The 20401-nt window shown below is 31.3% G+C and overlaps 7 protein-coding genes across 9 annotated transcripts; 5 read left to right on the top strand and 2 right to left on the bottom strand.

The window, feature by feature from the left end:
- Nucleotides 1-5537: 5537 nt before the first annotated feature.
- Nucleotides 5538-9395, top strand: OCT59_013938 (uncharacterized protein; the record flags this gene model as incomplete). 3 transcript variants are annotated; one of them, XM_066141852.1, is made up of 1 exon in its annotated part: nt 5538-9395. In XM_066141852.1, the coding sequence occupies one exon, from the start codon at nt 5538-5540 to the stop codon at nt 9393-9395; it is 3858 nt and encodes a 1285-aa protein (XP_066001945.1). The 3 variants fall into 3 exon arrangements, with proteins under 3 accessions (XP_066001945.1, XP_066001944.1, XP_025187619.2); XM_066141851.1 differs by having other exon boundaries at nt 6186-9395; XM_025313273.2 differs by having other exon boundaries at nt 6285-9395.
- Nucleotides 9396-10098: 703 nt separating this feature from the next.
- On the top strand, nt 10099-10368 carry OCT59_013937 (uncharacterized protein; the record flags this gene model as incomplete). Its single annotated transcript, XM_066141850.1, has 1 exon — nt 10099-10368. One exon carries the CDS (start codon nt 10099-10101, stop codon nt 10366-10368), a length of 270 nt encoding a protein of 89 aa, XP_066001943.1.
- Nucleotides 10369-11062: 694 nt separating this feature from the next.
- OCT59_013936 (uncharacterized protein) lies at nt 11063-12021 on the top strand (the record flags this gene model as incomplete). Its single annotated transcript, XM_066141849.1, has 3 exons — nt 11063-11301; nt 11887-11923; nt 12007-12021. The coding sequence occupies 3 exons, from the start codon at nt 11063-11065 to the stop codon at nt 12019-12021; spliced, it is 291 nt and encodes a 96-aa protein (XP_066001942.1).
- A 48-nt stretch (nt 12022-12069) lies between these two features.
- On the top strand, nt 12070-12629 carry OCT59_013935 (uncharacterized protein; the record flags this gene model as incomplete). The annotated part of the gene is made up of 5 exons (XM_066141848.1): nt 12070-12085; nt 12170-12202; nt 12285-12309; nt 12397-12469; nt 12555-12629. 5 exons carry the CDS (start codon nt 12070-12072, stop codon nt 12627-12629), a joined length of 222 nt encoding a protein of 73 aa, XP_066001941.1.
- A 1334-nt stretch (nt 12630-13963) lies between these two features.
- On the top strand, nt 13964-14358 carry OCT59_013934 (uncharacterized protein; the record flags this gene model as incomplete). Its single annotated transcript, XM_066141847.1, has 2 exons — nt 13964-13993; nt 14074-14358. The coding sequence occupies 2 exons, from the start codon at nt 13964-13966 to the stop codon at nt 14356-14358; spliced, it is 315 nt and encodes a 104-aa protein (XP_066001940.1).
- Nucleotides 14359-14755: 397 nt separating this feature from the next.
- Nucleotides 14756-16381, bottom strand: OCT59_013933 (uncharacterized protein; the record flags this gene model as incomplete). Its single annotated transcript, XM_025313271.2, has 6 exons — nt 14756-14814; nt 14885-14920; nt 15006-15557; nt 15792-15903; nt 15983-16140; nt 16210-16381. The coding sequence occupies 6 exons, from the start codon at nt 16379-16381 to the stop codon at nt 14801-14803; spliced, it is 1044 nt and encodes a 347-aa protein (XP_025187617.2). The 3' UTR covers nt 14756-14800.
- A 1663-nt stretch (nt 16382-18044) lies between these two features.
- Nucleotides 18045-19508, bottom strand: OCT59_013932 (uncharacterized protein; the record flags this gene model as incomplete). The annotated part of the gene is made up of 5 exons (XM_066141846.1): nt 18045-18168; nt 18238-18298; nt 18641-18772; nt 18833-19006; nt 19448-19508. 5 exons carry the CDS (start codon nt 19506-19508, stop codon nt 18045-18047), a joined length of 552 nt encoding a protein of 183 aa, XP_066001939.1.
- Nucleotides 19509-20401: the final 893 nt, after the last annotated feature.

The following is a 20401-nucleotide window of genomic DNA, read 5'->3' as shown; positions in this document are numbered from 1 at the left end:
GAAACCATGGACATATGTAGTTCGGAAAAAAGCAAGAAAGATGCGTTTAAAATTAAATGTCTTAACATTTTACCGTGTGGCGATATTTTACAAAGACATTGCCTTCCCTCTCCTTTATCCATCAACTCCCATTCCTTGCCGATCTGCAAAAATCATCATGACACCAACTGACAGCAGACACTTAGGTTTCTGTGACCGATTAAAACTACAACTACACGAAATTTCACACACACTTATAGAACCACATATTAAAGAAAATACTTCAACGTACTTTTTGGACCAAGACATCAATTCTTTAGCGCTCTTTGCCTCTTTCACCAATCACCTCAACTGCACATCTAGTTTACTTAATTACTATATACATCAATTGATCCCATAAGAGTCAATGGATTTAGTCCAACGATATGTGAGCATTAAATATTCACTATCGAAACAATTCCAATAGATTTTTTTACAGCTTTGAATGCGCAACTCTACAAATTCATCTGGCCTACCATAGCGAGGCATTGGTTAAATGGGAAAAATCCATGGGTATCATGTCAAGAAAGAAAAAGCAAGACATCACAAATAAAAGGAATCGTTCATCGACAACTAGCAGTACATCACCTTCGTCATATCAAAACTATAAGTCGAGGGTAGTGTTACAATCCGGATGGATTCATCATCTGTTTAATCCAATCCGTTAATAAATGGATGATTCGGCGGATGACTATCCGAATGGATCCGTTACTATAAAGTACTAATCAAACGGATTTATATACAGAAATATCATTCGTATCTTTTTTTTTTTTAAACTGTAATGCATCTCTTTCATTAAGGATAGAAAATAAAAAAAAACAAACCCAATCCTCAAAATAAACTAAACTAAGCTGGACCTAACTAAAATTCTATCTACTAAAAATATTTGCAGGGAAAAAAATTACGAGAGAAAATTCGTTATAAGACTGAAACCTAAGCCGCAAAAATACAGACGGGACCCAACAGTCCCCGATATTGCCGATCATTTTGCCGATCACTTGTCCAATATTATCACATAAAAAAATACTGTTGGATTAATTTTTCATAATAATGCATAATAATGTATAAAATTTCGATTTTATTTACTTTATTTTATTTATTGTTAATAAATTAGTTCTTAAAATAATTCATAAAGATTTTGTCAAATATCAGATATATATTAATTTTACAATAATTGTAAAAATTTAGTTAATGATAACTTTCGGGTTATCAAAAATTATTCAGGTTTATTTTAGCCACTAATTCTTGAATACCTAAATAGCATACTGTGAAAGTTTCAAGTTTGGCCCGAAGTTACATAGCTTGGCCCGAAGCTTTAAAGTCAAATTAGCAGATGATCAGCAAATATATGAATTATTGCCTAAGGCTAAATTTGGAACCGCATTTTATTTTGCTACAATACTTTTATATTTAATTATTGATAACCTAAATTATTAAACAAAACAGTTAAATATAATTTTTAGAACATTTATAGCTTGAGATAAGGCTTCAAAGTTAATGTTTTCTATCGGTAAAATTTTTTACGTGAAAATCACGTGACTTTGTCTAACAAATGCAAAATCTCTGCACTCAAATTCCTTCCATTCCTCTTCCTATCCTTGCTTTTTCTTCCTCTTCCTCTCTCTCGTTCTTCTTCGAACTTTGTGGTGGTGGTGACTCCAAAATCGGGTGTTTCTCTCCAATTTCTCTTTCATCAGTCAAACGATTCTCATCCTTCAGTCTTATTTTGAAATCATCGTTGAGCGAGGTATATTCATTCAAAATTTTGCTTTGTTCCGCCAAACTGATGACTTTCTGACCCAAAGAAAATTGTTCTTTTTCATCGCCCAATCTTTGAATATCATGTTCAAAGCATCTAAATCGTTCTCTTCTCTCACTATGCGCAATGCTTCTAAGTTAATATTCTCCCATTCCATTTCATTGGAAGTTTTGTCAAAAATTTCTTCCAATTCCGACAATTTATTCCCTAATGTTAAAATTTTTTCAGACTCATTTGTCGATGCATGATAAGGAACGTACTTGATTTTTTCGTTTGATCGATATTCTTTTATGATCTTGACAACCTCGTCCGTCGCTACATTATCATGTTTCAAGGGTTTACTAGCTAATTCTTCTAATTTATTAAACCCAAGATCATCATCGCTTTCGCCTGATTCTTCTTTATCTCTTACTCGCCATTCCTTTATCATATTCACGATTTCCTCTTCATCTGGTAAATCTTTCTCCATCTCTATCTGCGCCTTTTCCGTAGGTGTCAAATTTTGTTTATTCCTTGTTGCCATATTTGATAGCCCCATATAAACTCTATCTGGAGGCGTCTGTGGTGTCAGAATATTCACCTCTGGGTTACGTACAGGTGACTTGCTTTTACTCTTCTCGAACTTCTTCTATCCTTCTGTACCCTTAATGTTTCTATATACCGTTTTGAAATTCCTTACCATCCAAACCTTTTCTCGATCGTTGTCTTTCAAAGAAAGCTCCACAGCATTTTCCATTCCTTTTTGATCATTAAAATATCCTATCACTTTCCAGTTTTGCGTGATTTTGATGATTTTAATAAAAGCCGCAGCAAAATCCTTCTGAAGTTTCTTCAAAAAATCATAGTTACTGGTCTTCTTTTTCTTCTTTAGTTAGGTGACTTAGGTCCCTGGCCAATTGCCATTTGTCTCGTTCCTGTCTTGCTTTCAATCCAGTGGCTGCCTGATATAACATTTGCTAATATGATCATTCGTATCTTCATCCGGATCCAATCCGAATGGTTTCAAATCGGATAAATCCGCGGATTGGCAGATTGATGGATTGACGGATCGCTTCAACCAAACACACGCCACTTACTCGAATGAAAATATTAAATCGAATCATTTCATTTCTCGCTGGATTGTTTTATTACTAACGTCGATTTATTTGCATGCAGGAGGATGGTCCTCTTATATATATATATATACAGTAGTTATTCCAATTGAATTAATGGAAAATATTTTATTTTTTTTAATTTTTTCTTTTTTTTTCTGTTTAATTTAATTTGGATAGTTGTATTTCTTCTTTTGATCTTTCTTTATATATATGGGTGGAGAACTGGCTGTGCCTTAAGTTAGGGGTTAATAAAAGGCAAGGCGACTCACTTATGGCGGGCTGGAATTTAAAAATTTAAAAAAGTTTAGACTTTTTTTCGGTAAACTTCCCTCACTTTTTTCTTTTTTTAGACAATTATTAATGTTTCGTTTCATTTTCTCTTTAGGTAACTTTTCGCTCTCTTTGCTCTCTTTGGACGCGGGATTTTGGTGAGTGTATTATTTTTTTAATTTCTTTATCTTTTAAAAACGGGTACTAATTTCTTTTTTTTTCTTTTTTAGATAAGATTTTGGTGAGAAATCGCCTCAGTTTTTCTTATTTATAGATGAGTCTGGACGCGTGGAATAGTTAAGTTTCAAAAGAGGAACCGGGTTTCAAAAAAGGAATTCAAAACTTAAAAAAGTTTTTTTAACTTTATTTTTATCTGTTTTTTTTGTGGAATATCAGGAACCAGAATCCCAGATAAGTTTCAAAAATAAAAAAATTCGAAACTTTTAAAAAAAAGCTTTCTTTTAACTTCTGTTTTTTGTAGGGAAATTGATTCCTACGTGGGCACTGTATTCTCAAGTGAGTTTCATAAAAAAGTTTGAAACTTCATTACCCGAATTTTATAAAAAGATTTTTATATAAAAAAAATAGTGTTGCTAACTTGCACCCGGGGTGAAATCACCTAAAGGTGATTTCACTCAGGTGATTTCACTTCTAATTAATTTATTAAATTTGATTGGTTAAATATTTACTGTAAATTTTAAAATTTATTTAATCAATGATTAGCTAATTTTTTTAATTGTACAATTTGAAATAATTGTATCAAAAGTGAAATGAAAAGGAACAAAAAAATGCCACAAAAAATATGAAAGATAACACGTAATGATAGTGAAAACACCATTAAAATATAAATAATATCACGAAAATAATACCGCGAAAATGATAGGAAAACATACCACCAAAATATACAAAAGTAATAAGAAAGGCACCACGAAAATGATAGTAAAAACACCATAAAAATATAAATGATACCATAAAAATGATAAGTAAAGCACCGCGAAAATGATAGGAAAAATACACCACCAAAATATACAAAAATGATACAATGAAGAATGGCGTGAAAGTTAAAAAAAAAAGAAATCTAATGTTATTACTGATATAAAAAAGCACAAAATATAGCAAAAATAATAAAATAAGAACAAACCTGCTGTTTTAAGTTCAATAGAATTATTTTAAGTGAAGTTATCTAACCCTCTGAAAGTAACATTAGCAAAAGTAAAAAAGCAGTGAAAAGCAAGAAAATAATAAAAAGAACTTCGTTTTTAAGTTATTTAAAGAAAAAAATAAACATTAAGAAATGATCTGCACATTAATTAGCCAATAAAATTTAATAAATCATGTGGGTGAAATCACCTAGGTAAACCAACCCGTTAGTTATGAATTATATTAAAATTATATAAAAATTATTAAGTTAAATCATCTACCAACAAAGACAAAATAACGGACGGAATTTATATACCTGTGGAGTATCATGTGATTTATTGCAGTTGAGATTTGAAAAATTGTCAAATCACCCAGGGTGCAAATTAGTTATATTCTTGATTTATTATATTTTCTGCATATTTTCAATATATAACAAGAACATTCCTATTTCATATTTCTAACATATTTTAAATATATTTTGATAACATCGAGTTAACAGAAATGAATCATATTTTCATATCAGCAAAGATATGTTTAATTTTCAATCTGAAAGATTTATCCTTTTCACCTTGGTCTAAATTATGTAATCCTAAAACTATTTCATATTACATAATTATTGTTATGGATATCAGCAGCCTCAGTATTTTTATCTTCATAAAATTTTAGGTTCCATATAACCAAATATACATAATCCCGTATTAGTAGTTATACAGGTGTTATTGCATTAAATCCTTTGTTTAGGTCCCTATGTCACATCGTCATCTACATAAATAAATTTAAAGTTTCATTAAATATTAGTTACATCCTCAGTTCCCAATAAGCTTTATTGTAAACATTTTGTCTGAATGTTTAACGTTAAGATTCATTTGTTGCAGAAAGAAAAGGCAGTACACCAGTTAATATGTTCTAAATTTAAAATTTTATCCTAATTCATCCTAATTCTAACAAAAAATAAATTACCAGAACAATATATAATAATGCAATGAGGTAATATAATCAAAACTTATCATATGCTGTTGCGGAAAATCAACAGTTATGGATGATCACTGATCATAATTTTACAGGTTTTGCAACACGAAAATCAAACACAAAAATTAATTTGGTTAAAATGAATTTTACTTTAATCTTCACATGTAAGATTGATGATCTTGCGCTCAAAAAGAAAAAGGGATACTCATGAAATTGAGAATAAAAATCCCACCTCGGTTGTTAATATTTTTTGATTTATGGAGTCCGAACATACTTTCGAAATTTACATGCAGGAACTGGAAAGGTTCCAGAAAAAACATCCTAAAGCGTTTAAAGATACTTCTTTTGTCCTTCCAGAGTCTTCATTCTCTCTTCTTTCATTCAAAGAACGAAGAGAATTGTCAACAATTTATTTCAATCTTGCAAAAGCCATTATAGAAAATGGTATTACCGGTATGTCAGAAGAAGGAAAACAACCTCAAGTTTTGGACTACCTCAATACATCAATTGGATTAGATGCAATGTGTAATAAAGGAGCTTACAACATGATTGCAAAACTGCATGCTACAAATAATAATCTATTTAGTGCATATGCTAATATTTTAATTTCTCTGGCATTGGGCGAAATTTCTCGTGAAGACGAATTTTTTATCCAACAATGTAAAAGGATGCCCTTTTCAACCCCGGAGGTTATCAGAAGACATAATCGATCTGAAGAAGTACTACTTGATTGGCTTCAGTTTAAAAATGTAGTATTGGTTCTTGAGCCTGGTACATATATAAACACGATATTCATGATAAATAAAAACATCATTATCATTGGAATTGGAAGGGTGATAATAAAGAATTCTGGCCAGTTTGTATTTCGAGGTTTTGATAGTAATCTTGTACTATATAATATTCATGTCGAATGTACTCGAGGAAACTCTCTATATATGGGAACCTCTCAGGTTTTCGTGAACAACTGCTGGTTCACCAAATGCTCTGGAACGTTTCCGCCTGTTTGTATTGATGGTCGTAAATCAACACTTTTCATGAATAAATGTGTTGTTGCCAATTCAAAAAATGCCGGTGGTATTTCGGTTGATATTGATAGTAAAGCCTATATTAAAAATTGTGAATTATACAATATTGGAGCAAGTGCAATTGAAATACGATATGGATCAAGTCTATATGCTGAAAATAATGATATTCACCATAACAGGCAAGGTGTTTTGGCATGGTTAGACGCCAATGAAGTTACACTAGTTGATAATATTATCCATGGCAATCACGGAGAAGGAATTCTTATCAGTGGTAATCGTGAACCAGCCTTATCAAAAAGACTCAATATTAATAACCCACCGCAACATACAGTTCAACCACCACCTACATCAAATTACACTAAACCTTCACAAACAATCGCTGTATTAAGAAAGAATCAGATCTTAAAAAATGGTTCTTTTGGTGTTTCAACAGATTTTCAGGCTAACGTGCGAATGGAAGAAAATGAAATTGCAAATAATGGTGTTACTGGATGTATTATCAAAGGAGGTGTTGATGCATTTCTTATTAATAATATGATTCATCATAATAAATCAGATGGTATTGAAATTGGCGCAAACTATCAGGGAAAAATAATTATGGAGAACAATCAAATTTATTCTAATAAGAAAAATATTATACAGTTAAATGATAAGTTTTACAATAAATTAGCGAAAGAATACGGAGTGGATGTGCAGCAATTGTCCGTTCCAGTCAAAATGGTTAACAATGAAATTGGAGATAATTACTCAGATCAAAAGAACTTTGTTAATTTTAACGTCTCTTCTAATCGTCCAGGAATACACTTATTTTATGAAGAAGATCCTAGTCTTTATGCAATTGGTAATACATATGGATTCAATCTGTTGAAAGATGATCTTTTCATCAGTTCTACAGCCACTGCAGAGGTTCCAACGATTTCTTATGATACTCAAAAAGTCAAAAATAAGCAATTATCTGTTTTTTTAGGTGGCATTGGAGATTTGCGCAATATCGTTGAAACTGTTCATGGTCTTACAATGTCATTGAAATGTCATTCAGAAAATTACAACGTCAATTTACACTTTACAATCAATGACTTCAATTCGACAATACTCACACGGGACTTAGTGCTTCTTGAAATGATTAGTAGGTTGCCAGACCCGAAACCATCTTTCACAAATTTGGAAAGTTTTTACAACGAATGGAACAAAGATTTTGTTGTTGGTGCGATACAAATTCTTTCAGTATGGGGCGAGAAGAATATTAATACCAATACCTTTCATAAACTAAATGATTGTATCAATAGTCTAATTGAATCTCTTGAAAATAATATAAAAACAAACAATAACACTGTTTTCAAAAAGAAACTTCCCTCCTGGATTTCATTTAAATATTCACCGAGTACAGCGTCTTTTATATTACGAACATTGCGACATTGGAAAGAAAAATCACCTACACCTGCAGCTTTAAATTGGGAAACCAGGCAGGTGGAACGTTCTAGGATAACTTATTTGCGAGAATCTGAGGTTTTCGAAAACCTTAAAAAACATCATCACGCAGATGAAGATATTAACATATACACCCGTTATCGACTGCCAGTTAGCGCCCAAGCTCAATCTTGTGATGATGAATATAGATTTGCATATTCTGAAACAAATCGCTCCAAGTTTAATATCACAATGTTAACAGTTCCTACAATGGAGGATGACGTCTATCCAGCATTAAATATTTTTCGTGCATTTCAAATCGATGATTGTATCCTGCAATCTGGAGACCAACCATTAACACTTTACGATCGTTTATTGTTGACCTTACTGCCGAAGTTTGTTTCTTTACGTGCATCATTGCATGAGTCTTCTTCAGTCCAAATGCATGTTGTGCCAATTTTAGGAGACGTCATTGACACTCTACTTTATCGATTACCTTCATCCGTCAGATTTAATGCCATTGACTGTTCTAATTTGGCTGATTATGTGTCAATCCTCAATATACTTTTTTCCGCTGCACCTAGGTTAATGGATAACTCTCTATTAACTTTACAGCTAATGAGATTACGTGAATCACCTTCCAAACCTATGAACGAGTTTGTAGAGGAACGACTTGGTGTGAATTTAAATGTCATTGCATCTTTGACAGGAATCACATATATAGATTCTTACTATAAAGATTTTGCCGTATACTCCACATGGAAATTTGATATAAAATATAAAACCGAAGATATAGAGAAAAAACCTGTTACATTAATGATGGATGTAATATCGGTTGCAAATGCTTGTTGTACCGACCATACAACACGCATTAAAGGACTTAGTATCAATACTCTCGTGCGTCTGTTTCAAATAATGATTGTTCGATTTCCTGAAAAAACTATAGCAAAATTATTTAGATTACTTTTTGCAACTGAAGGATTTATAAGACATGTCAAAAATTTTGAAATGCATTCGGTAGAGTTGAAAACTTTTATGATGATGCATCTGTCTTCTTCAATAATTATGAAACTTGATGAATTTAAAGATCTAAAAGTGCCTATTGCCAGATATTTTGTGAGATGGAAAACAGATGAGATAAATAAGAATAATATGTTTGCTATGGTGCATTCAGAAGCGGAAATATGGCTACGATTGATCAAACCGACTCTTAATGGGGGTACTAGGACTCCAAAAAAGAAAAAAAAGGGCAAGAAAGGAAAGGGTAATAATAATAATACTTCAGATGATCGAGAGCCAATTCATTATTACTTTGATAGTGTTTACTTAAATGCTACTGAGGCACCTATAATTTCTATATCATTTCATCTCTCAGTTCCATTTTATGATACTCATAAAGATTGGATTTTGGAATGTAATGTCGGCTCGGTTAAAGTTCTTACTACCGCAAGGATGATAACTTTATCCAAAGTAACTCAGAAGGATTTGAATCATCATTACACTTGGGTTGATGTCCTGAAGACAGAAGATAACGACAAACCTGAAAATAATATTGATGATATAAAAGATGCAAGAGTATGTAAACGATGTGGAGATGCGGCCAGCAAACTTTGTACAAGGTGTAAATCGGTATATTATTGTAGTCAAGATTGCCAGAAGAATGATTGGAAAAGACACAAAAAGGAGGATTGTACTCAAAGTACTACTGAATAATATGCTGTAATCGTTATGGTTCTATAGTTTTTTCTCGGGTAATCTGAAGTATTTTAGTTGTATATATTTAGAAAAAGAGATTTACTATCATGAATTAAAATAAAGAGAATCAAAACGCTATATTATAATTTTTACGCTATCTTTCTTGAGCAGGATTTTTTTTTACTTTTTACCTTTTTTTTTATTTAAAATAAGTTTTAACGGTATCCTATTCAATGATCTAATTCATTATTTAAATACTAATTACCTGCGCCATTATTTTCTATTAAATAAAATCAATATAAATTTTAATAAGGTAATTTTTTAAACATTATAGCTATAAGCTATTGCACCCAATCTTGTTTTTTTTTGTACTTTGTACATTAATCTATCAGTCCATTTACTTTATAGACCTTATCAAACCCACCTTTTGCAATAAATTCAGAGTATTTACTCTAATACTATATAGTATATACACCTGCTGATAATAGCTAATACCATTATTGCCACTTGCTCAATTTTTGAAAATGTTCTCTATTACATGAACGACACCGGTATTTTCTTTACCATATATTTAACAGCATCATCTAAATTTATACTTTAACTGATAATGTAATATAAATAAATTATAGTATTAAAGATGATAGGATTTTTTTACTACGCTGTGTGACCGATAATCATAATTCAACGCGGAAAAATTTTTTGAATAGCTACAAGCTACATAATGTGTTTATTTCCTGTGATCCTCATTGTTGATGGAATGCAAATTGCTCTAATCAATGAAAATGATGACAAGGACAAAAAATCAGTGTATTATTCTTTTTTGACAGAGATATCTGCTGCCGCCACGAACAATGATAACCCTCTTAATCATTGCATGTTGCACAGAACTTTCGCACGTCCATTTAATGAAATGGTTTCTGAATATAATCAACTCCGAGTTTTTCTTCCCATTCGTCCTTTGGATCCTCCAAAAAGAGGGAAATGTCTTTGAGGATACACCACTTCTCAGGATGTTAATAGACGATATGGGTGGTAATGGTAGAGCTTTAGGGGCACTTGAATTGGCTGTAAAAGATTTTAAAAGTTTCGAAAATATCAACTTTCTTTCGATTGCAGAAACAGTATTCTATCAACTTAAATGTCACTATGGTAATTGGAATTAGTAAAACTGATTATTTAGCACCTGTCCTTCAGCCTATTCTGACACACACTACTTTGGAGGCAACAAAATTTATTCCTGGCATCAATATTCTCCCGAAAGAACTTTCAACCAAATTTGAGAAAAAGATGAATTGAGCAATAAAGGAACTTTAACGTGTCCTTATATCTGGTTGTGGTTAATGGCAAATGCATCAGATGATGATGGTATTCTACGTAATTAGAATTTTAAGTATTATAGTGAACTACAGGCCCAAGAAGACCAAGACCCAACTATTCCTCCTGGTTAACATTTTGTTGCCTCTTTTCGTGTTATCAAGTCAAAAATATTTGGAAGGGATGAACAGATAAAACTAAAAGATATTTTGATGCTAAACAAAGCTTTGGTGAAGAGACCATTATAAATAAATCATTATCATTAGAGCAGGCTATCTATAATAGAGAAAGTACCAAATCGAACGCTTATTCCACCAATAAATCGGTAACTTGTAAGAAAGGAGGTAATCCAATTAAACTTCGTCTTGAGGATGCATCTGCTTGCATCATCAATGGACCTTCAGGAGATTCATATATCCCGATTTTCTGCACAAACTCTCCTAAGCTTTATATTGAGTCCAACTTCTGAATTCAGAAGCCAAAAAATGTATGACGATGAGTATGAAAAAGCAACCGATGAGGGCAATGTTTTTGTACTCGTTACTTGTGGATCTTCCGATGTAAATAAACTCCAATCATTATCTGCTATTGTTGGTGCTAATAATTGGAGGTCGTATTTCGGTCCCTTTACAGGAAGAGCGGTTAGATGATTTGGGTAACGGCTTAATGTAGTTATAAGCTTGAGGGTCATGTGATTGGCTATTTTATTGTCCGGAGCGTAGCGAAGGACTATTTATTGTACGGAACTAGATAAATTTGTAGTACCGGTTTAACCCATGTAATTTTTCCTTCCTTCCACCTACGTCATCACCACAATTTCCTTTTTTAAACATAATGCCCCTGCTTATTTCCCTTTATACTTTTTATTTTTAGTAACATTGTATGCAATGTCCTTGATTACTTGATAAAGCAAAATGTATCATGTTCATTATATAAAAAAAAAGACCCTGTATTTGAAAAAATTTTGTCGCGTCGCGTTACTCCGCGTATCACATCTGATAAGATCAATAATCAAACAAATAAGTCACATGAAAAAAAAAGTACTTTCCTATTTCCTTCGTCTTACCCTTCCCCTTACTTCTCTCACCTTTTCTGGTGTTTAGTTTCCTTGAGCGTGATATTTCAGGTTTTCATTTTTTTTTTCTTTAATTTTTTTATCTTGATGACCAGTTTTTAACATTTTTTTCTTTTTTAGGCATTGTTTCTTAGCCCTTTGGATACATAGAAACTTGGTGAGAACATCTGCAAATGTATTTTTTCGAATTTATTTATTCTAACAAAGCATTGTTAACATTCAATTTTTCTCTTTTTTTAGATGGTTGATGTTTAAAACAAAATACTGAAAGTTACCAGCAGCGCCAAGGAAAAATGGTTTTTTATGAATAAATTTTGGTGTAAACTTGGCCCTTTCAGACTTTTTTTTTTATTTTTCTTTTAATGAAATGTTACTAATAGTTCTTTCTTTTTTTCTTTTGTAGGTGATTCTTTGAGTCTCTTGGACATATATTTTGGTAAGTGAAGTATTCTTTTTACTTAAATCAATTCTTTTAGCGAAATGTTTGCTAATATTTCATTCATCTTCACTTTTTTTAGAGTCATCTGGACGCGTTAGATTTAGGTAAGATATTTTTTTTACTTTGTTATTTGTTTCAACAAAATAACGAAACTTTTACTAGTAACAATTCGTTTTATTACTTTTTTTTAGACAGTTTCTTCAAATATCTATGGACATGAATTTCGGTAAGGTTGGAAATCCGGTTCTCCCTAGATGCATTACGGTATGTGTTTAAATATTTTTTCTTTGTCTTTTTTTTTATTTTTAACAAAATGTAACGTCTGCTAATATTTTGTTTGTTTTTTTAGTTGCAGATTTTAGGCAGCTTTTGGGTGACGAAACGACTTATTGCTCCGGACTTACAACGGTTCCCGTTTCCCTAGTGTAATATGAAATCTGACAATCGATTTCTTATATATTGTACTGTATACCAATTCACGAAAAATATACGGTATTATTTTAAGAGAAAACAAATTTCGCCATTCTAAAAGTTTCTAAAAGCTAAGTATTTATTAATGTCGATATAAGTATCTGTTTTTATATACACGCGCCTCTTCTTGTTGCATGGGAATCATCAAGCCCAGCCTGGAGATTCAACACGAAGGGCGGATTTCTTGAAAGGATACTGGGATTCTAACGCCCCAGGTTTACTTGCAAATCTTCCGTATTCAACATACATGTAAGAATGGAGGTTGGCGGAAAGAGCTTATGTCTGGGAGAGTATCGGTCTGTGTCCAGAAGCTCCACTATTCTGCCTGATCGTTCAACACCGACGAAAAGGACAGCTAGGGCATATGTTATGGATTGCCTCGAATTCTCATGTGTTCAACCGCATGATTGCGACTGAATAACTTGTACCCGGATGGAGGCTACAAAAGAATATTGGCATGCGTATCTGTTGGTATCGTTTGTTAACATGACGCCTCTTTTTTTGCAAAAAACAGGGCAAAATAGTCAATTTCAGGCTTGATTCAAACCTTTGTCAGTCAAATTCGGGAATTAGCCAATTTTTCCATAAGACAGTCTTGATGAGATGGAATAATCTTGAACTTTTTACAAAATTTATATATGGCAGAAACCTAATACGACGCCACAAGAAGTACTTGGGATTTATAACCAAAGATAGCTACGATCAGATATATCAATTATGATGTCATTTATCATGTTCGTAAAATTCATGAACAGAAGAATGTATGGTTTCCTATCTATTGTTATGTCTGGTAATAGTTACTATCTGACTTACTTGTCTTCAAATAATCTTATCAGCAAGTGCAAGTTTGAAAATAATTGGGATTCTTTGTTAAAGATACGAAAACGGGCAAAAGTAAGTATGAAATTTATTGCATTATTAGGCCACACATGAGACATTCTTTATTAACATAATTTCTTTACGAAAAGATTTTTAAACTGCAAGAATAAATGATCGAATGAATCAGAAATCTGACGTTTATGCTGTAGATGTTTGCCATTCTTTACACCCAGTTGTGATATTGATCTTATTCTTTCATAGGATTAGAAAAGTGAGGTCGACAAGCAAGTTCATCTGGACAATTAGAAATCACAGGAAACAAAAACCGACAACCAGAAGGATGAGATATTGCATTCACATTAAAGTAGAATCACGATGTTCAATCAAGACCGAATAATTGTGTTCTTTTTTTTAGGAATTACAAGATCACATACACGTTGATTAAAACGCAACAAATTTAATTTCACAATGTTAACAGTTCCTACGATGGAAGACGATGTCTACCCAACATCCTGTATTTTTTGTGTATTCTTGGTTGATACCATTCAAAAGCTGAGATATGGCTTCTATTGATCAAGCTGATCCCTAGGATCTATGGCTTCAAAAAGAAAGAAAAGAACAAGAAAGGAAGATGTAATAAAAATGATCAAGAGTCAACTTACTATTACTTTGATAGCATCTCCTTAAATGCTACTGAGGCACCCATAATTGCTATATCATTTCATTTCCCAGTTCCATTTTATGATATTCATAAAGATTGGATTTCAGAATGTAATATCGGTCCGGCTAAAATTCTTACTGCTGCAGAGACTAACCTTATTCGAAGTAACCCAAAAGAGTTTAGATCATTACACTTGGGTTGATGTCTTGAAGACCAAAGATAATGATAAAACTGAAAATAGTTGTGATGATATAAAAGATGCAACGACGTGGAGACGCGACCAGTACTTTTTGTACAAGGTGTAAATCGGTATATTATTGTAGCAAATATTGCCAGAAGGAGGATTGGACATGAATGAATGATTATAGTGAAAAAATTCGAATTAAAAAATAATACTGTAATCGTCTCGTACCTTTTTTGCAAGGTAATTTAAAGTATTTTTATTATAATTATAGTTATAATTATTATTATTATTTATTATTATTATATAAATAAATAAAAAGATTCTGTTATTAAAGAAAATCAAATGTTACATTGTTTTTTTATTTTCTTGGAATTTTACATAAAATGTTTGATAAGATTAATTTTTTTTAATAGTTATCCTATATATACGATATTTAATTATTTATTTAATAAATTTCTTTTTATTCTAATCGTCCTATAAAAAAAAAATAATAATATAAAATCGAAAAAAATAAATCGAAAAAACTATAAAAATGTATTATTACCTGTATTGTTATTTTCCACATTGATTCGACAATATTCTATTAAATAAAATCAATTCATTAGTTATTTTAATCTTAAACTGGTACAATTAGTATAAATATTATTTATTAAATTATTGATTACCCATGCTATCCTTGGTGGTATATCGTTTATAAGAAATATCAGAATTTTTTGGTTCAGGAAGATTCTTGAAACTTAATGGCCTACTTACATAAAAGGCTTCAGGATGTGTTCTACTTGATATATATATTGGAGATGTTGACGAGTTAATACAACTATCTGAAGCTCTACCGCTAGTTGATAAATTACTAAAATTATCATTATTGATCTTTTCTGCTTCTCTAATTTGCCTAATTAATTCACTCTGAATACTTGGATTATTCATATTATCATCAATTTCTCCCCACCATGTACATAAAATTGATTTAATTTCTTCTGCTGTTGGTCGATCTGAAGGATTTGCGTTTAAACATTCATCAATTAAATACTTAATTAATTGAGGTACTTTAATATTAAATGTTGGTCTAAGTCCTTGACAAATACTTATAGTTAAATTTTCATCGTGGCCTACGTCATTATAAGGACGTAAGCCAGAAATTATTTCATACATAATTATTCCAAAACTATAAATATCAGAAGCCTCGGTATAATTTTTTCCACGTAAAACTTCAGGTGCTATATAAGGTAAAACACCATAAATCGCTGTCTTGTCTGATGCACCAGCAGGTCTACATAATCCCATATCAGTTATACAAGTGTTAGTATCATTCATTAATATATTTCCAATATGTAAATCTCGATGAATTAATCCTTTTTGATGTATTTCAACAAGCCCAAGAGCAATATAATGTATATTACGAATCTTCTTTTCCCAATTTAACTTATTGTGATCTAGATAATTTCGTAAACCTCCATTCTCTGCATATTCTAAAACCATCATATAATTTTTTGTTTCTGGATCTTGAGTTATCCCATATAGCTTAATAATAGATCCTGAATTAAGATCCCTATGAAAAGTAATCTACATATATATAATGGATATTAATAAAAATGATACCTAAAATTTAATTAATAATAAAATTAAATTTATATATCCCAACCTCACGGATAAATTCTAACGAAACATCTTTTGAATCGCTTAAAGCTTTCAGAGCTACAAAATCATTTGCACGAAGCCTTTCCCAATCTCGTTTTTTATCGTCCCATTTTTTTATCAATCCATCGGTCCATTTTGCTTTATAGACTTCACCAAACCCACCTTTTGCAATAAATTTAACATCATAAAATTTTTCATAAGGTATCCACTCTAATACTTCGAAATCTTCACCTGCTAATAGTTGAGCATCTTGGATAAATTTATCAATATCTTTGTTACCACTTGTCCAGTTTTTAAAATTTTGACGAAAATGTTCTGCATTACATGTACGACACCAATTAAAATTTGTCTTCCCTTTACCACATACTGAGCAATGCAAACCAAACCACTCTAACGGATTCATATTATGAATAAATTATAGCAATTTACTTTTTTAAAAAAAAATTTTTTTAGCCAAAATGCTATGCTGTGTGACAATAGCCAGATCTTTTTTCACAATCACATGATCAAAATCATTTATCACGTAGGAATAATTTTTTGGTGTCATAACCGTTCAGACGCTTTACAAATTGAATAAAATTTTTAACTAAATAAAAAAGAAGAAAAATTTATAAAGTAGACCAGCTGCAAATTTAATTTATGATAGAGATGGCAAACATTTGATTTTATATATATATATATATATACTGAATTTGATTGGTTGAGCTTATCTCTATACAACGTTATATCTAAGGAAAAAATCGTATCCAATTTTTGATTATTATATAAATTTTCCAACATTTTTATAAAAAAAAAAGATTTCTAACGATTAAAAAAAATTTCAAGCCAAAATTCTCAATATTCTCAATACTCTCATTAAAAAAAAATTATTTCCAATAAAATTTTCTATTAAAAGACTTCTAAACGAAATTCTCCATCAAAAAAACTTTTCAACCAACAAATCATCAAAAAAAACTCTTCTATTATTAAAGAAAATTCTCTAATGAAATTCATCAAAAAACTCATTTTTCCTATTAAAAAGAATTTCTATATCAAAAAAACTTCTCTCCTATTAAAAGAAATTCTACAATAAAATTTCTATCAAAAAAAAAAAAATTCTCAGCAAAATTATCTCCCTATTAAAAGAAATTCTTTAATGAAAATTTTTATCTAAAACAAAATTATCTATCATTCTCTATTAAAAATTTTTTTAAAATATTTTTTTTTATTAAGTTTAAATATACAATACTTTTCGTGTAATTGTGATATGTTTAAACCCCCAGATAATCGGCTAATAGATGATCCAAAGTCCATAAAATTGGATGAATAAAGTCTTTTCATATTACCTATGTTACATAAAAAAATGTGATTCGTCTGTGGGTTAGTACGTAAAGACTGTGAAATCAAAATACAAACATTTTTGTTTTCCGGATGTACCAACAACATATTACAGTTAAAGATTCCAAGTTCAACGTGAGCGAAACTTAATTTATTAAGAGAAATTAATATCTTATGACTATTAGATGCAAATTCTATTTTATTTACAACGACGTACCGCATTGTTACTTCTTTTGCTTTAAAGGTGATTTGGTGTTGTCAGGTTTTGCTTTAAAATGTGAACCTGTAATAAAGTAGAAATATGATCTGTTATACTATAAAAAAAATTTAAGGCATGTTATAATCGCCTCAGATAGAACAAAGAGGTCCTGAGAAATTATAGGAACCTTAAAACTTCCATATTCATGAATACAATATGCCCTTTGATGTATTGTACACCAATACAACGATACTCAGTTTGATGACTAAAAGCACCAAAAACTTGCTAGTTCCTTGTGATCGTACATCCCACTTTTAAGGTGAAGAATTATGCGTTGGTTTAACACATCTCACAGCTCTAACCAACTTATAGTCAGACATGAAATTCCGTGATATCATCAAAATTTGGAGGTTCCGTTTGCTCATATATAAATACATCTTTATGATCCTCTCAGAGATGAGCAAGTCCATCTGCACGCTTTGAGGTCAATACTCTATCGATAAATGGATTTATATTTGCATTACGATAAATCATGATGTAACCCCTCCAATCAATGCAACAGACAACCTTGAGTGTATTTTTTTAATATTGGGCTTATAAATTGTGCGCTAAATTGTTTTTCTTCAAGATCCCTTGATTTCAGTACATTATATGGAGCTTCAAAAGCTTCAATACTAAAAATGTAAATCACATATATTAACATTTCACTTGCAATGGATAAAGAATCATAAAACAAAACATACTATAGTCCAAGAATATTATGAACCACATCTAATAAGTCTTCATCAATTTCCTTTTTATCGTCTATGTCATTTTCGTTGATTTCATTTGTAAAGTCCACGCCAAGCGTCTTTCCAATCTTGTAAACTATCCTTCTGCTTTTTTGTCATTGATGGACAAATAAGTAATGAAGATAAACAACCAACTTTTTTTAGACTTTCAGATTTTGGCATACCTTGAAAAATTATTGTATAAAATCTTTCCACCCTTTGGGTATATTTACTTCAAGATTCTTCCGCAATTTCTCTCATGAAGTGTGAACTAGGTCTCATATCCATGATATCGCTATTACATAAACTAGTATAATTGATAATAATAAGACTATTATTGAGATTCATGTCAATTATAGAAACTGATTCTACTCACTCAAAGATGTTTCGCATCTATCGCAATAATCTATGAAAATTTCTTCCAGATCAATGTTGTCTACCATCAATGGTATTCTTTCTACTTTCCCAACTATTGAGTCAGTCGCTTCTCTCAAATCATTTTCCGAATCTGAGTTAATTCAAATGATTGTGCCAGTAATATAATAAACCTGTAGACACCTTCAGTTACAACGTACTGTGATTTCATTTATCTTGGCTGTTGTCAATTCTTCATCCTGTCGATAACTTTTCTCATCAACTTGTAGGTCATAGTCGCGTCCCCTCAGACAGTTCCTGTTGACAAAGTTATTCTGAATTACATTCATCTGAATTGGGGCATTATTGGTTGCCTGAACTTGTTCCACTTAATTGAAATGAAAAAATGTCACATTTTCATCAAATGAAACATCGATCACCATATCAAAAGCCCTAGTGTAAGTAATTAGACGAAAATACCTCAATTTGACCGCCCTTCTTCACCATTAACTGTGTACTTGTTTTGATGTTTCCATTATCCCGGAATGATTACAATCTCTTATACAAACAAAATACTGAAAATGTTGAAGAAGGAAACATAGAAAGAAAATTTAATAGGAAAAAAAGAAACAGGTCGCCAGGGGTTGTGAATGAACGAGTTGCTCTTGGCACTAAGATGTATTGCCTTTGGCCTTTACACAAACTTAGGATGGAGCCCACCGGAGATACTAACCTGATGAGTTGCCAAGTCGCTTAGGTGGTTTTTTCGGCATCGCCCAACTCCTTCCCGCTAACTTTTTCTCCTATTGAATTTTTTTCTTTTCAATACCTGTGTCTGCAACATGTGAAACAAACTTTATACTCAACCGACTTGTTAAACGAGAAGCCATCTTTTGTTTGACGGAACTTCAGAATGGAGATAAGATTGAAATTCTCGGGCTTCAAGGATGTTTTCCATCCCTCAAAACTCACATTGTTATCGAGATGTAATTTTGAGAAAAAATTTTTTAGACGCGTTGTATATAATATTTTTGGGGATGTGAACTTGAGGGTATATATTGTAAAAACTTTCTTGACTAATAATAAAATAGACTCTTGATCAGTGGCTTATAATGACAATACAGAACTTTGAAAAATACCATAAACGTTATAAAAATTTATGCAATGATTAATATGTATGAAAATTCTCAGGAGTATTTATCATGATTTTTTATATAAAGATATATTTAGCAAAATAAAATTTTCTATTTATTTTAACAGTCATAAAATATGCAAATAACATATAATACAAATTATGCGATTTTCGCATGGTATAAAAAATTAAATTTGATTTTTCACTAAATTACAAACCATATTTGACTAATGTGAAGACATATGCATGATATTTAAAAAATAAAGCGCAGTAACTAATATTTCTTACGTTATTATAACTTTTTTCTTACTCCGATAACTAAAACCATTGTATTTTTTCCCCGAGCCTGAACTCGTTGACGTAGTTTGAAGGAAGCATGGGCGAGAAAATTATTAAAAACGTTGAAGCCTGGACGAGTAATACGCAATTAAGGTATGAATGTTTCGGCTGTGACCAAAAAAGCGATCTCAGAGCTTGCAAACTAATGACCATCTTTTTGTATACCTTCGGCAGGGCTTTACTAGGTTAATGTTATGAATTGTTATTTATTTTCTGACACTGTGTTTTGTGCAACTTTCAATAAAAACTAGACACAATATTGAGTGTATTGTATTTTGTCAACAGATTTGAATTTTGTCATTTTATTTCATA

Source organism: Rhizophagus irregularis, chromosome 21 (genome assembly GCF_026210795.1).
Source record: "Rhizophagus irregularis chromosome 21, complete sequence".
NCBI lineage: Eukaryota > Fungi > Glomeromycota > Glomeromycetes > Glomerales > Glomeraceae > Rhizophagus > Rhizophagus irregularis.
This window is presented reverse-complemented; position numbering and strand designations above follow the sequence as displayed.